Consider the following 14220-nt stretch of genomic DNA (forward strand, 5'->3'; position numbering starts at 1 on the left):
CCTGCTTCTGCTTTGTTACTTCTACTTTTTGTCGTTTCCAAATTTCACAATAAAAGCTGAACTCAGCCTCAGCCGTCATGTGATCTGCTTATTCAGCATTTTATCGGTTGAGTCTCCAGGGTCCTCACTTCAGTTCAGTGTAATGCCCCTTTAAAAGCCTGTTCTGCTCTCACCTTGCTCGCTGCTGTTGTCTCCGCTGTGGGACGTCTGTCCGCCGCTGGACGGCCCCGGCGTCCCGGCCGAGCGGATCGACGCCGCGTCGTCGTGATCTCTGCTCCACGAGATCTGGGGGGGAGGGGGGGAGACGCCGTCAGGCAGCCAATCAGACGCAAGCTCGGAACCACAAATTATACAGCAGGACACAGATGCTGCAGAACAGATTAGCCTCATATAATCCAGCATAACCCAGTGAGTCGTGCATTAATAAAAGACGAGACAAAACTCGAGCTGCAGTATTTTCCTGAGCGTGCACGGGGCTGTGAGGCTCCACGGGCTGGAAGAGTCAAAGTGCATTAGACGTCCACATATCCTCCTGAGACCCAGCCTACTCAATGATGTCCTCTGTAGTGGACATCAATTGATCGTCTATATCCTTTTACTAATTTGAGCTCCCCTATCAAGTCCTGGTGTACAGAGGACATCCAGGCCTTTCCAATCATACCTCATGTGATAAGGTGGGATGAGGAGAACACCCACTTTCTATTGAGCCAAAATGGCAGCTGCATAAAAACGCACATGTCATGAAAAAAGAAACAGGAAGTCAAATATTGTTTAGCTATTGGTTTTTACTTATGAAAATTAGATATTTTCTTGTTAATGGCATTGATTGTCTGTAATTGATTGTCTGTGGTTATTTGATTGGCTTTTTATTTAAATTTAAAATGATCTGTTTTTTTACAGTAAAATCCACTACAGTGGACGTACTGTAAAATGTAAAATAAAAATATGTTTGTGAAATTCTAAATTGTGAGTTGTTGTTTTAACTCTAAATAGACAAGAAATCACAAAAAAAGTTAAATTGGAAGACACTTTTTTCCTCGGGTCTCAGGAGGATATTAGAATGTACTGTAATAATAATTACAGTCTTTTGGAGGACTTGACAAAAATAACGCCAAACAGGTTCTGAGGGAAATCTCAAATAAATGATGGCAAATAAATGATTTTAACAAAAGCTCCTTCACTACAAAAAAAAAAAAAAATCATTCAGTCTCATCTTCAGTGTTCGTTCTTCTTAAAGGTCAAAAATCTGCCAGTTGGATGAGATAATCCCACTGGTGGATTTTTGACTGCGTTGGGAATTTTTGCCCGTGTGTTACGGGCACAGAGTTGTTCGCTCTGTCACAATAAAGCAGCTCTGTGTCCTGACAGAGTAACGGGAGGGAGTCGTTATCCCGGCCTGCCCCTGGTGGGAATTGAACCCCTAACCCTGGTACTGCCTGGCTCTGCCCGTTGAGCTTTTTATGAACACATAAATCCACCAGAGTCTCAACATCACTCTCATCTTAGAATAGCTTTTGTATTTTATAGTTTTGTACTAATTTTCTGCTTTTGTTTGATTTTAAATTTTTTTTTAGCATTTTTTAATTTTTGCTAATTTCTTACTTATGTCCTTTTTTGTTAATTTTTTCTAATTAACTGGTAAATTTTTTGCTAATTTTCTCTTCACTGTTGTCCCTGCATCTGTTTTTTTTTTTTTTTTTTTTTTAAGACATCCAGTGACTTTGGCCTTTTATGAACACATAAATCCCTCCAAGTCTCGACGTTTGCAGATGATCTTCATCCATGAGAAAAATTCCAGAGGAGGAGAAAAATGAAAAGCTCAGAAAGTGAATGAGGACGCATCGACGACGAGGACGAGCGACGGGGTTCAAGATGTCTGCACGGCGTTGTGACGCGTCGCTAACCGGAGGGCGTCCCGTCCCGTCCCATCCCAGCCCATCCCAGCCCGGCCCGGCCCATCCCGGCTCATTACCGCCTGTGAATAACAAACTGCCACTGAGGAAGAGGGAGGGAAAATGAAAATATGTATCATGCGTTATGCCGCATGCCAAACGCATGGCGTAATGCAGGGCAGTAATGTGGAACACATGCTGCAAACGGTTAAAGCAGCGATGGCCGACGTCCCAAGAGACGGAGGGGGGGGGCGAGGGAGGAGGGGGTGAGGGAGGGCGAACGAGAGCTACGAGGCCCAATCCGACTTTTCATTTCATCAAAACTTCATTATCCACATATTCGTGATGTTTGAGGATCACACACACACACCCCAGAGTAACACCCCACGACTCTGAGCTCTGACAGTCAAAACTACAACTGACACGTTCACATTCAAACAACACAGAGACAGACAGACAGAGAGAGAGACAGACAGAGAGACAGAGAGAGAGAGAGAGAGAGAGAGAGCAAAGGTTTGATCTTCCTTTGTGTGCGCTTCAGTTTTTTTAAAGGTAGAAAGTTGGATTTATCAGAAAGGAGCTGAAAAGTGTTTGAAAGGTGATCATTTACACTTTGAAAGCCAAAAGTCTTTTTTCTAAAGTTCTTTCCACAGCGATGAAGAGCAGGAGAGGATGTCCTGTGACGCAGGAGGAAGAGGAGGAGGAGGAGGAGGAAGAGGAAGAGGAGGAGGAAGAGGAGCAGCCAAACTGAATGAAAGCAAACGTCTTCATCACAGAGTTATCTGCTGCACGCTGATGTTCATCCAGGCTCCTCGTGTGGAAACGAGGCAGATCAGACTCATCAGAGCAAGAACGTGACACCTGATTCAAGAAAATTCTGGATTAGCGTTGGAGACGAGTGGGATTATCTCATCCCGCTGGCAAATTTTTGACCTTGTTGGAAGCAAAGCAAGATTCGGCCACCAGAACACAAGACGAGAGTGAGTGACCAGCAGATTATCTAATCCCACCAGCAGATATTTTACAATTTTGACTCGTTAACAAGGAGATTTTCAGTAGAACACGTGTCTGAAACCAAAGTCAGCCTTTCAGATTATTTTCTATAAACTCAGTTGAAGGTATTGTTAGAAACTTTCACAGCTACATCAAACCTGCAGTAACACACTGCCACCAGCAGGGGTTTTATGACAGGGGTTCTCAAAGTGGGGTCCGGGGACCTCCAGGGGTCCTTGAGGGTCTTCCGGAGGGTCCTCAGCAAAATGAGGACTAGTTTGATTCCACTGTAATTTAAAGGCTTGTGTGCTCGCTGTCTTTAAATACATCACTTTAATCATGAGAAATACTTTTCTTGTAAAGCTTGAAACACTTTTTGCTACTTTTCTGGATTTTTAGTTTGTTTTTAATCTTTTTTTTTTTTTAATTAAACTCTTATTTTTTACTTACATTCCAATAATCTTTGCCTATTCCTCACTTACATTCCAGTATTTTAATGTTTTTTATTTATTAAATGTTATTTTTATTATTTATTTAAATTTGTATTTTTATTTTTTGGTTTGTTTGCTAATTTTACATTTTTAATTTTAATTTACATTTTTTTTTTTTTTTAACTAATAAGCCAATACATTTTTGCTGTTTTGCATCATCCCCTTTTCCCCTGCATGTTTTTCAAAATAAATCCAGTGACTCTGCTCAGGTGTCAAAGGGTTAACTCACATCACGATCACACACACACACACACACACACACACACGTGAGGGAGTGATTATTTGAGCGTGATGTTTTAATCTCACCACTCTGAATTTATTAGACAGGTGTGACACCTGAACACACACCGCACTGTCTTTACACATCAGAGGGGCTTCAGGTGGGGGTCCGGGGCCCCACGAGGGCCGACCTGGGGGTCCAGAGCATGGACAGGCTGGACCTGGTGTTGGCGTCACCCCCGCAACACACACACACACACACACACACACACACACACACACCTTAAGTGTGGAGTTAAAGTGTGAAGGCGACACACAGCTGAGGTGCGGCCAGCTGTTTGTCGAGGCTGTAAAACAGGCTGTCACACACACACACACACACACACTCACACACACACACACACACACACACACACACACACACACAGCACAGTCTGCTCATCAGGACTCAGGTTACTCTGCTGTTCTTGTTTCCCACACACGGCTCAATAAAACCTTTTTTTTTCATATTTTTTAATATTTAGCGGTGGAGCTGCAACAGAAACTGGAGCAGATTCACAGGATTCATTTCTAAGTGAAAAGCAAATGAACACAAAATTAACACTTCATTCAATAATCCTAAAAAAAAGAAAGAAAATTTCAAAAAATAAATAAAAAAAGAAATTATATGTTTAAAAGGTCAGTGATGCTAGATGAGATTTCTTGTGTTTAAGCATTTAAACTATTCCTCATTTTTCTGAGGACCCTGTGGAAGACCCTCAAAGTCCCCTGAGGGTCCCCGGGCCCCACTTTGACAACCAGTGCTCTATAATGATCAGGTAAGATCAGAGAAATAACAAATAAATTAAAAAACAACTTGTAAGACGGGGCAAACTAACAGCAACTTGTTAACACTGGAGAGGCCAAACGACGGGTTATTATCTTTATGTTTATTATTTTTTTTAAGCTTCATCAGGTTGGAGGGCCGTCGTGTTTTCTGTTGTTCTGTTTTTCTGTTTTTCTGTTGTTCTGGTTTTTATTTTCATACGATTTCTCCTAAAGTCGCCGGTGGCTTTGGCCGAGGTCTGGCGGACGCATCGCTTTCACTTCATCAGGTTCTGGTGCAGATCCAGACCTGGGATTTCTGCCATCACATCGTTTTCTTCTCTTTTCTTCTTCCTTTTTTTTTTTTTAAGCTCTACCCAGCACGCTGCATTCACGTGCTGCTGGGGAAAGTCCGACATCCAGCGACGCCCAAGAGCGCTGCGTTCACATGTGACTCTTCAGGAAAATTAAACCCAGAGGACAAACGAGGAGCAAACAAACAAACTGTTGAGAAACGCTGGCAGAGCTCTGCATTCTAATAACACACTAATTTATTTCAGATTGAAATATGAAAACGATAAAAAAAATGTCTCCCAATGGCTTTCTGTTGCCCAACCTGCTGCTCAAACGTTGTATGTTAACACATTTTCAAATTCAAACTAAGAAAAAGGGACTTCGAGTTATAATTTACCTCCTTTAAATTTCCCTTAAACCCATTTTCCAGGGATTAGGATCTAATGTGAAGATGTTCATTCAGGAGGTGAAAGCTAAAGGCTGTTACAGGGATGTTAAAGAAAACAGCAAAATATTAAAGGTAACTTTGCCAATCCATGTAGAAGAGGCTGAATTAATTCTCAGATGCTTACAGATGGAAAGACACACAACTCGGTGCTGTCAAAACATGGCATAATCTCCTCAGAACTGGGATTAAAATAATCTGAGGCTCGCCATGAACGTTTTAAAGCGGCCACAGTTTCTCCAATAATTCATCTCGAGGCCGTAAAGTTGGTTTTTTAAGGTTTCGCTGAAGTCCGGGGCGCCGGCGACACGGCGGTGAGGCGCTGAGAGCGACGGCTTGCAGCGAATATAAATCTGAGAAACATCACGGAGGAACCTTTTGAAAGCGGAGATATTTCACATGTAAAATGAGAACCAGCTGCCGGTGGACGGCGGCTCGGCGGCTCGGCGGCTCGGCCTCGCCGCCACTAAACTGATCGACGGCCTCGGTTCAGCCGGGAGCCGAGAGCCGGCCGCCTCCGGGTCGCTTTGAGGAAATCACCAACGAGCGTCATAAACTCACAACATTTTCATTACCGCTCCGTTTGCTGCTGAAGAAATCTGCTCCTTTCTGCTTTCTGTAAACGCTCAGACGCTCTTTTTTTTTTTTTTTTTTTTTTTTTTGAACAAACAGACGAAGAAGAAGCGGCTAATGAGCACGAGCAGCACCGCGAAGAAATCAGGAATTAATCTCTCACAACATTTTGAATTACTTCTGCAACCAAGATCCACATGAAGAAATCTGTTCCATTTTGCTGTGTCTAAACACTGCTGCACAAAGAAAGGCCTTTTGTTTGTTTGTTTGTTTGTTTGGAATAAACAGAAGAAGAACTGGCTAGTTAGCATGAGCAGCACGTTAATAACTCAATATTTTCAGTACAGCTAAAGACATTCCTCCTGTTTTGCTGTTTCTAATCGCTCGGTGTCTGTCGCTCCTTCCTGCTGCACAGGAAGTGATGCGTGTTGCGGTTCGATGGTGTAAACAGAAGAAGAAGAAGAAGAAGAAGAAGAGGAGGAAGTGGCTAGTTTCTATGAGTCCCGCCCACGCTGTTTGATTGACAGGTGGAGTGCGGTGCAGGATTAGCTCCTGGGGCCTCCGGCGTGGCCGAGGGCCCGGAGCCGCCCGACGCTGAGCCGCCTCACCCCTCCTCACCGTTACTGCTGCTGCTGCCGGTGGCGAGTAAAGGGTTAAAGGGCCAACAAGTGGCACGGATTCCCATAATCCTCCCCTGCGAGGCTGATTTAAAACCGGCTCGGTCGCCCTGGAAAATGGAGACAACTTGACTTTTCACCCCTTGTGCTGCGAGCGGCAGGAACAACAACAACAACGACGACAAAAAGAGACTGTGTGTGTGTGTGTGTGTGTGTGTGTGAGGGCTTATCACAATACTTTTTACTTTTATTTTGAAAGCACAAAAAAAAAAAAAAAAAAAGCTGCAGGGTCACAGCCTTTAAACTGTATTTTAGTATCTTGCCAGGCTTTTGCAACATGGCTGTTCTTTCATAAAACATGCAGAGCACAGCAGATATTTTTCTTTTTTTTTCTTTTAAGTTATTTTATGTCAGTGCCGTTGCAACACATTTCTCCTGGGACCTCGCAGAGATTGAAATTTCCCCACTGTGGGGGTAATAAAGGAATATCTTATCTTGAGTCTCCGTCTGCTGACGTAATCCGATCAGAAACACGTCATCATCGCTCACCTGATCGATATTCCCTGATGACCTGGTGAACTCGTCGCTGTCGGACTTGTTTCCGTCTCGGTCGTCGATCACCAGGTCGATGGGCATCTTCCCCTTCAGACAGCTGATGTAGCGATGGCAGAAGTTATCGCAGAGCTCGTGCACCTACACACACACACACACGTATAGATAAAAAAAAAAAAAAAAAAAAAAAAAAGACAGCTCACACACGTGTCACATTTTAGAAAGTTTCCGCATAAAACCTGCAACTTCCAGCGGAAACGTAAAAAAAAAAAAAAAGAAAAGAAAAGAAAAAAAAAAGTATCGTGATACCAGAGATTAAGGAACAGGCTGCAGTATTAATATATAATAACCTAGATAAAAAACGGTAATTCAAATACCACATGTACAGTAAAGTCATATTATTAGGTCGATACCAATATTATAGGAGTATTATAGCGATATGAAGGAATAAAGAATACTGTAAAGTGCGTTAAAATCACCGGGCCCACACACCGCAGACTGCACGTCACAGGGAATATTGGAGGAATATTATAGGAATATTATGGGAATATGGTGGGATTATAGGGTTAGGCTGCTGTAAAGTCGTCACTGAGAGCCAGGCACACACTGTAGGAATATTGCAGGATTATTTTTTATTATTTATTTAGTTCGTTTTTTTAGTTGGAGTTAGTTAGTAGAAGTTCGTGCTGATGATAAGATTATATTAATATGCAAATGAACATTAATCTGCAGTTGTGTGTCGGTGAACCTGCTGCCTGTATTTTCTCTGCTGAACGGGAACAAACCGCTGCTCACTCATATGCAGGTTTTTTTTTCTCTCTCTTTCTCTTTTCTTTTCTTTTTTCTCCTCCCATAACGCAGCTCTCTGCAGGCCTAGTGTGTGTGTGTGTGTGTGTGTGTGTGTGTGTGTGTGTGTGTGTGTGTAGTCAGAGAGTGAGAGAGGGAGAGAGAGCGACAAAAACCATGCAGGAGTCTTCAAAATAAGTTCAGGGATAAAAACGATGAACTGCGATAACATAATAATAATAATAAAAAACTGACAACTTACAGATTTAAAACGTTGGAAAATAATAACAGGCCCGCAGTAAAGTTGTGTCAGAAATTTTAGAAATACTACAAACCGTAAAACCTTAAAGTACTATCATGCATCTAAAAGGGAAAAAAAGGGCTATGACACAGAAACTAGGATTATTACAGTCCTATTTCATAAACACTATAACTGTCTATTGGGTTTTTCAGCGTATTTTAAATCACTGTTGGATTATCCTAAAAATATTATAGCGATTTCACAGGAGATCAAAAGTACAATAAAGAACAATCAAGTCATTTTAAAGTCAACTCTGCAGCGCCGCAGCCGCGCCGTGAACGCAACACAAACATCAGAGCAGCACAGAGAGCACAGAGGCCGCACTGCAAACCGGCAGCAGGGCGGCAGGGATTACACCAGATTATATGAAATGACAGCCTGATCAATAGGGTTATTGATCCGGATGTGGAGGCGAGAGAGGTTTCTTACCTTCTCCAGCTCCAGGAGGTGGAACCGCAACACCTGAATGGCCTGAATCATCTGGGAAAATAAAAAATCACCGTGTAAAGATGCGAGCACAAATCTATTTTTTTTTTTCATGACGCCATAATGAGAAGAAGAAGAAGAAGAAGAAGAAGAAGAAGAAGAAGAAGAAGAAGAAGAACGCAATCGTTTTTTTCCATTTAAAAAAAACTGATTAAAAATAAAACTTAAAAAGACAAAAATAAAGAGGAACTCACCAAATTGTCCAGCTCTGGGTTTGATGAGAATAAAGGCTTCTCTGAGCGGATCTGAGGAAAAAGAGAAGAAAAAAAATTAGGAAAGAGTTGGTTTTTGTGTGTGTGTGTGTGTGTGTGTGTGTGTGTGTGTGTGTGTGTGTGTGTGTGTGTGTGTGTCTCGAAAAGGCTCCGGTACCTGCTTGGAGAACACCGCGATGTCCTCGTTGAAGGAGTCCGAGGAGCAGACGTCTCCCCCGGCCACGCCGCTCTCCCTCGGCGTGCAGGTCGCCAGTTCACATTTCTCGAAAATCAGTGCAAGCAGAGGAAATAAAGGATGCCTGCAGGACAGAGGAGGCCATGAAAACCTGAAACTCAGCCTGCCGGAGGCCACTTGAGCCTGAAATAATACAAGAAAAAAAAAAAAAAAAAAAAGTCGACACACACCTAAGTTTCCCCTGCGGCCTCAAAACTCCGAGCTGCCGGAACCGGATCAAACGAGGCTCTGACTTTCATGTTAAAGGAGCCCGAAGGTCACATTTTATTTTCCTTTATTGCTGAATTTACATCAAATTAAATATGTTTAATTATGATGTAATTAAAATCTGATCATGTCTGAGCTGTTAAATTTGAAGTCAAAGTGCCTTTTGAAGCTTTGTTTTTCAGGAAACGCATCACAGCCGAGCTCGATCCTGATTGGCTCCCTCGTTAAAGAATCACTGAAATCATTTGCATTTTAATTAGAGGCGCAGCTGCTGTCGGCCAATCAGAGTCAAGAACTCTGGTGATTTAGTCTTTAATGTCAACCAGTTTAGCTAACATAAGTAAACTCTTCAGTATATTTATTAAAGACTTAAAAAAAAAAAAAAAAAAAAAAAAAAAAAAAAACAGCATAAAGAACATTATTTTTTTTTATCCTGCACCACAGAAATAAAATCACAAAACCTGAGTATTCTGGGATTTTGAAGACATTAAATCAAGTTACTAAATATTTATCAGATGAATAAATCGGTCAGCTGTGTTCCAGTGTTTTTTTTTTTTTGTTTGTTTGTTTTTTTTTTTTGTTTTTTATTGTTCCACTGGTGGGCAAATTTCTAGTCCTTGTCACAAAATTTTCAAAAAAACAAAAGAAAAACAGACTTTTTGTGGAGTTTGTGCAGCCTGAACTTTGAGTGGGAAATAACAAACACAGCTGAGTTAACTTTACCAGATCTCACACACACGCACACACACACACACACACACGTTTTTCTACAGTGTACAGAGACTGAGCTGGGTTCTGGGGTCACTGTGTGTGTGTGTGTGTGTGTGTGTGTGTGTGTGTGTGATCATAATTTCAGTCAGAAACAGATGCGTGATGCGTCTGTAACTTTATCTGAAAGCAGAGGGAGGACACAACGAAGAGGCTCCAGAGAGGGCAAATTAAATGCAGTGCATGCTGGGAGGTCTGATAATATGACAACAATCATTTGTTTATGATGTTCGCCACCAGAAGCAGAGATGGGATTATAATCTGTGAGACTGATGAGCCTGTTCCTTCACAAACACACAGAGGAGCTGATGACAGGTGAGCTGATTTGACCTCATCTTTTTTACAGTGCAGCTGCTCTGCAACAAGTGAACCAACTGTGGCTCCTCTGCAGCACCGACACACAAAACTAAAGGTGCCATCTGGAACCAAAAACCGTTCGTAAAGGACCATTCCACTGAATTTGAATGTTTAGCCTGTTTTACCACAGTTTTCCGCACATTTGAATCATTTCTCTCAACATGCAGGGAGCTGAAGATTTCACATCACAGAGTCTAAATGTGAGTTTCTGGTTGAAGCAACCGCCTTATAACAAAGTCCTCAACATTCAGAAACCACACAGCTGATAATTGGCTGTGGAGAGCAAAACGTTTCCCCAGGGACTATTTTCCCTGGCGGAGGAGGAGGAGGAGGAGGAGGGAGCGTTTCAGTGTGAAAAAGTCCTGAAAAGCCAACAGTGCTGCTGCTTTCAGGAAAACTCATGTGGAGGACTTTATTCCGCTGATGGAAAACTGGAGTGAAGAAAGTGTGAAGGCTCTGAAAGTTCATGTTCATATCGTAGTGGAATGAATGGAAACCAGCGGCTGGAGGAAAGGGAGGAGGAGTGATGTGGCAGCTCTGAAACCCCACTGCTCGCTCTGGGAGGAGAGCAGAGGAACGTTCTGGAGAGAAAAGCCTGAACATGCAGAGGAACTGGGACGGTCCTTTAATGGTGATGATCTGCAGGAGAACCATTTCTGGTTCCACAATGAACCTTCCAGACCAGCGTTCTTGAAAAAAACATCTTTAAATGTTTCAGCATTGCCTCAAAAAGCTAAATCTATATCTAAAGATAGATAGATAGATAGATAGATAGATAGATAGATAGATAGATAAACAAGAACAGTTCCTGGAGGAATCAGAGGTGATTCTTACGAGAGAAGAGAGAAGAGGAAACGTATGGAAATGGCAGGTCATTCTCATTTCTTAAATGAAAAATAAAGTTGTCAACTTGAACTGAAATATTAAAATTAATCTTAAAGAGAGAGGAATATTAGATTTAAACTCTAAACACGGTGGAACCCGAACGCCGCAGTGAGGAACAGAGTCTTTTGTAAACAAGTTCTGTGAATATAAATATCATATTGTTCCTGTTTGTAATGTCTCTGTGTTTATATTTATTATATTTATTATAGGTTATTCTAAGTGAATTTATGGTAATGGGCCGTATCGTTTGCCCCTCCCACTCTGCTGATCTTCCAGTGAGAACCTGCTCTGAGGATCTGGGCGGTTCTAGAGGTTTGTGTTTTTTGCCCTGGGTTCCCTGACAGCGTGGAGAACCCGGTCTGATTCCACACAGAACCTTCCAGACTGAGAGAACCACTTCTTTTCTAATGTGTCCTCGAAGAACCACAGACAGTGCTGCAGAGACCCATCAGAACAAGTTGTGGCCAATGGCAACCTTTTCTCCACATAGTTCTTTTACAGAGCCGATGAAGAACCAAACTGGTTCGAATGATTTGTTTATGATGTTTTTTCAAGTGAGGAACCCCTAAAGAAAGCGGTTCTTTACAGCTTGATGGTTCTTTATGGAACCACAAAGTCTTTTGAAGCACCATTTTTGAACCGTTATTTTTCTGTGTGCTTTACAAGCCTGAATCAATTTATTAGAAATGACTGGCACATGCAGTGTTTATTAACCTACATTCATGTTTTGAAACCATAAACTGTGTTCGATCACTGGAATTATTCAATTTTGAGGATAATTTGAATAAGACAGATCAGTACAGAGAATGGACGTGTGACAAAGTAACAAAAAGCGCGACTTTGTCACTTTTCCTGTGAGTTTATGTCCTAAAGTTTGAAGAATTAAACCATTTCTGCAAATTAAAAACAAAAACGTGCATAAATAGGGTTTTGATGTTGTTGTTGTTGTTGTTTTTTACCCCAAACTACATCTCAGCTCATGACCAAGAAAGAAAGAAAGAAAGAAAGAGAGAAAGCAGTGTAAGATGTGAGAGCAGAGCTTTTCTGTTTCCTCCACCTTGTCATCAGACATCATGCTCACTCTGTCCTGTGTTTGGCCCGGCTCGGCCCGGCTCGGCCCGGACAGGACCGACCCGGCCCGGCTCGGCCCGTGTGGCTCAGTTACAAGCAGCAGACGGGCCGAGGGAACAAATCAAGCTTAAAGCCAGACGAAGCAGCCGCGGCCCCTCAGCTGCCTGCACAGAGCCAGCCAGCCGAGAAAAACCCAACTACACTGCAAAAAAATCAAAGAAAAAAAAAAAATCTGCATTTGAACAAGTCCTTCAGTCTCAGTTTCAGGGTTCAATAAGGTGACAAATCTCCACAGGTTTCCAACACTGATCAACTTGTTTACAGAATTTTCTAACATCAAGCGTCATTTTTCAGATTTTAGGAGACACGAAGCAGCCCAAAAAAAAGTTGTTTGACCCTGACGAGCCCTGATTTAAACACACTCGCGGATTTTTTTAAAAACTTAGTTTGAAGAAAAACAAAATCTTAACACTGGAAAAGAAACAAAATGATTTGGTAAAATGCAAACAAACAAACCAACAAATGAACACCCTGTTCACACAAAATAACTTGGTCAAATGGAGATTTTTATTTATTTATTTATTTTCTAGTGACCATGCGTCTCCTTCATAATAAAAGCCTGTTCACACTTAGCAGTCCACTTTAAAGTGCCAGTAAAGTGCCAGTCAACTTGACTTCTCTTTCCTGTTCTTTTTTTTTTTTTTTTTTTTTTTTTTTTTTCAACTCTACGTACCCGTAAATGGCGTCTTTGTCTCTCTTGACGGCGTCGCTGACGGCGGGCGAGCCCAGGCTGCTGTGGGCCGACTGGGCGAACTGGTGCGGCTGGTACGGCCCGCCGGGGTTCAGGTGGACGGAGCGGGCCGCCGCCGCCGCCGCTGCCGCCGCTGCAGCGTGGTGGTGGGGGTGGTGGGGGTCCCCGTACACCCCTCCCACCCCGACCCCGACCCCCACCCCGTCCAAGCCGTAGTGGGCCAGGTCTTCATACTGGGACAGAGACAGCAGCTTTTGTCATTTTGTCATGTGTGACCTCTGACCTCTGACCTCCTGCTGAGGTCTGGGATCTAAACAGGAGCGCCGGCTTTTATTCTGCCGCTGAGCAGCTCAGTGCATCACATGTCGAAAAAATAAATAGCTTACATAAATACACAAATACATACATACTGTAAATAACACGGCTTAAGTTGGGGATGTTTTATAAAGTTGTAAGCAGTGAATTAAAAAATAAGGTTGATCAAAAAATGGTAAGGATTATGAGCAACATTAATTCTATTATCAGGAGAAAAAAATAACTTTTTTTCTTGATAATAGTAAAACAAAATTTTGTTTAAGTGGAAAAAGGGACGTTCTTACAGCTTTGTGATATTGAAAGCCTGTATATTTTCTCTCACATGCACTAATGCAGTGTTAAATCCAAAGGAGGGGGATTCTGACCCCCCAGCTGGTGGTGGAAATAAAGTAAATAACCACCAAAATGAGCAACATGAGCAAAATTAATTATAGTTGTCGAAAAAAAAAAATCTCTTTTTTAATAAACTTCCTCCAGTGTGATATTTACAATAACTTATAGGCCTACAATCACTTTAGGATATAAGTATTTACGTCAGCCTAAAAAACTCGATGAAACTTTATTCTTTAGATAAATTAAAACGGAGGATTAACTGAGTTTAGGGTTTTTTTGTTCAACGTAACTCTACGAAACTTAAAAAAAAATCCATTGCACACATATGGAAGAGTAGCTCTTCATAAAAGCCCGTATAAATCCACAATAACAACCTGTCCCAGCTGCTAAATATGTGCAAATTATGTGTTCAGGTGAGTTTACAGCCGCGTTATAAAGTGCAAACGGCGACAGAGGAACCTCGTTCACAATAACTACACTCTCTGCTATAAAGCTCATAAAAATGACCAGCTTTCAGAGGAGCAACAGAGCCGATAAAAAGTAGTATTTGCTTATTTGTTTCAGATTTTGGAAATAGTTAAACTTCTGCTCCAAACCAAAACGATTCAAAAGAAGAAGTTTTTTGTTTGTTTT

General features: G+C 42.0%; 1 protein-coding gene and 1 long non-coding RNA gene across 2 annotated transcripts in view; one reads left to right on the forward strand and one right to left on the reverse strand.

Moving 5' to 3' along the window:
* meis1a (Meis homeobox 1 a) overlaps nucleotides 1-14220 on the reverse strand; it is a 63705-nt gene that overhangs the window by 48482 nt on the left and 1003 nt on the right. Inside the window, exons 2-7 of the mRNA XM_030064623.1 lie at nucleotides 12922-13172; nucleotides 8823-8964; nucleotides 8648-8698; nucleotides 8397-8447; nucleotides 6878-7021; nucleotides 174-285 (exon numbers count right to left, since the gene is read on the reverse strand). Of these exons, the coding sequence (XP_029920483.1) occupies nucleotides 174-285; nucleotides 6878-7021; nucleotides 8397-8447; nucleotides 8648-8698; nucleotides 8823-8964; nucleotides 12922-13172 (751 nt within the window). The remainder of the gene's footprint in view (nucleotides 1-173; nucleotides 286-6877; nucleotides 7022-8396; nucleotides 8448-8647; nucleotides 8699-8822; nucleotides 8965-12921; nucleotides 13173-14220) is intronic.
* Nucleotides 1-14220, forward strand: part of LOC115368554 (uncharacterized) — a 67581-nt gene that overhangs the window by 392 nt on the left and 52969 nt on the right. Inside the window, exons 2-4 of the long non-coding RNA XR_003929049.1 lie at nucleotides 1819-1826; nucleotides 3930-3935; nucleotides 7179-7182. This is a non-coding gene — a long non-coding RNA (uncharacterized LOC115368554). The remainder of the gene's footprint in view (nucleotides 1-1818; nucleotides 1827-3929; nucleotides 3936-7178; nucleotides 7183-14220) is intronic.

The sequence above is a fragment of the Myripristis murdjan genome, chromosome 1, assembly GCF_902150065.1.
Source record: "Myripristis murdjan chromosome 1, fMyrMur1.1, whole genome shotgun sequence".
Classification (NCBI taxonomy): Eukaryota; Metazoa; Chordata; class Actinopteri; order Holocentriformes; family Holocentridae; genus Myripristis; species Myripristis murdjan.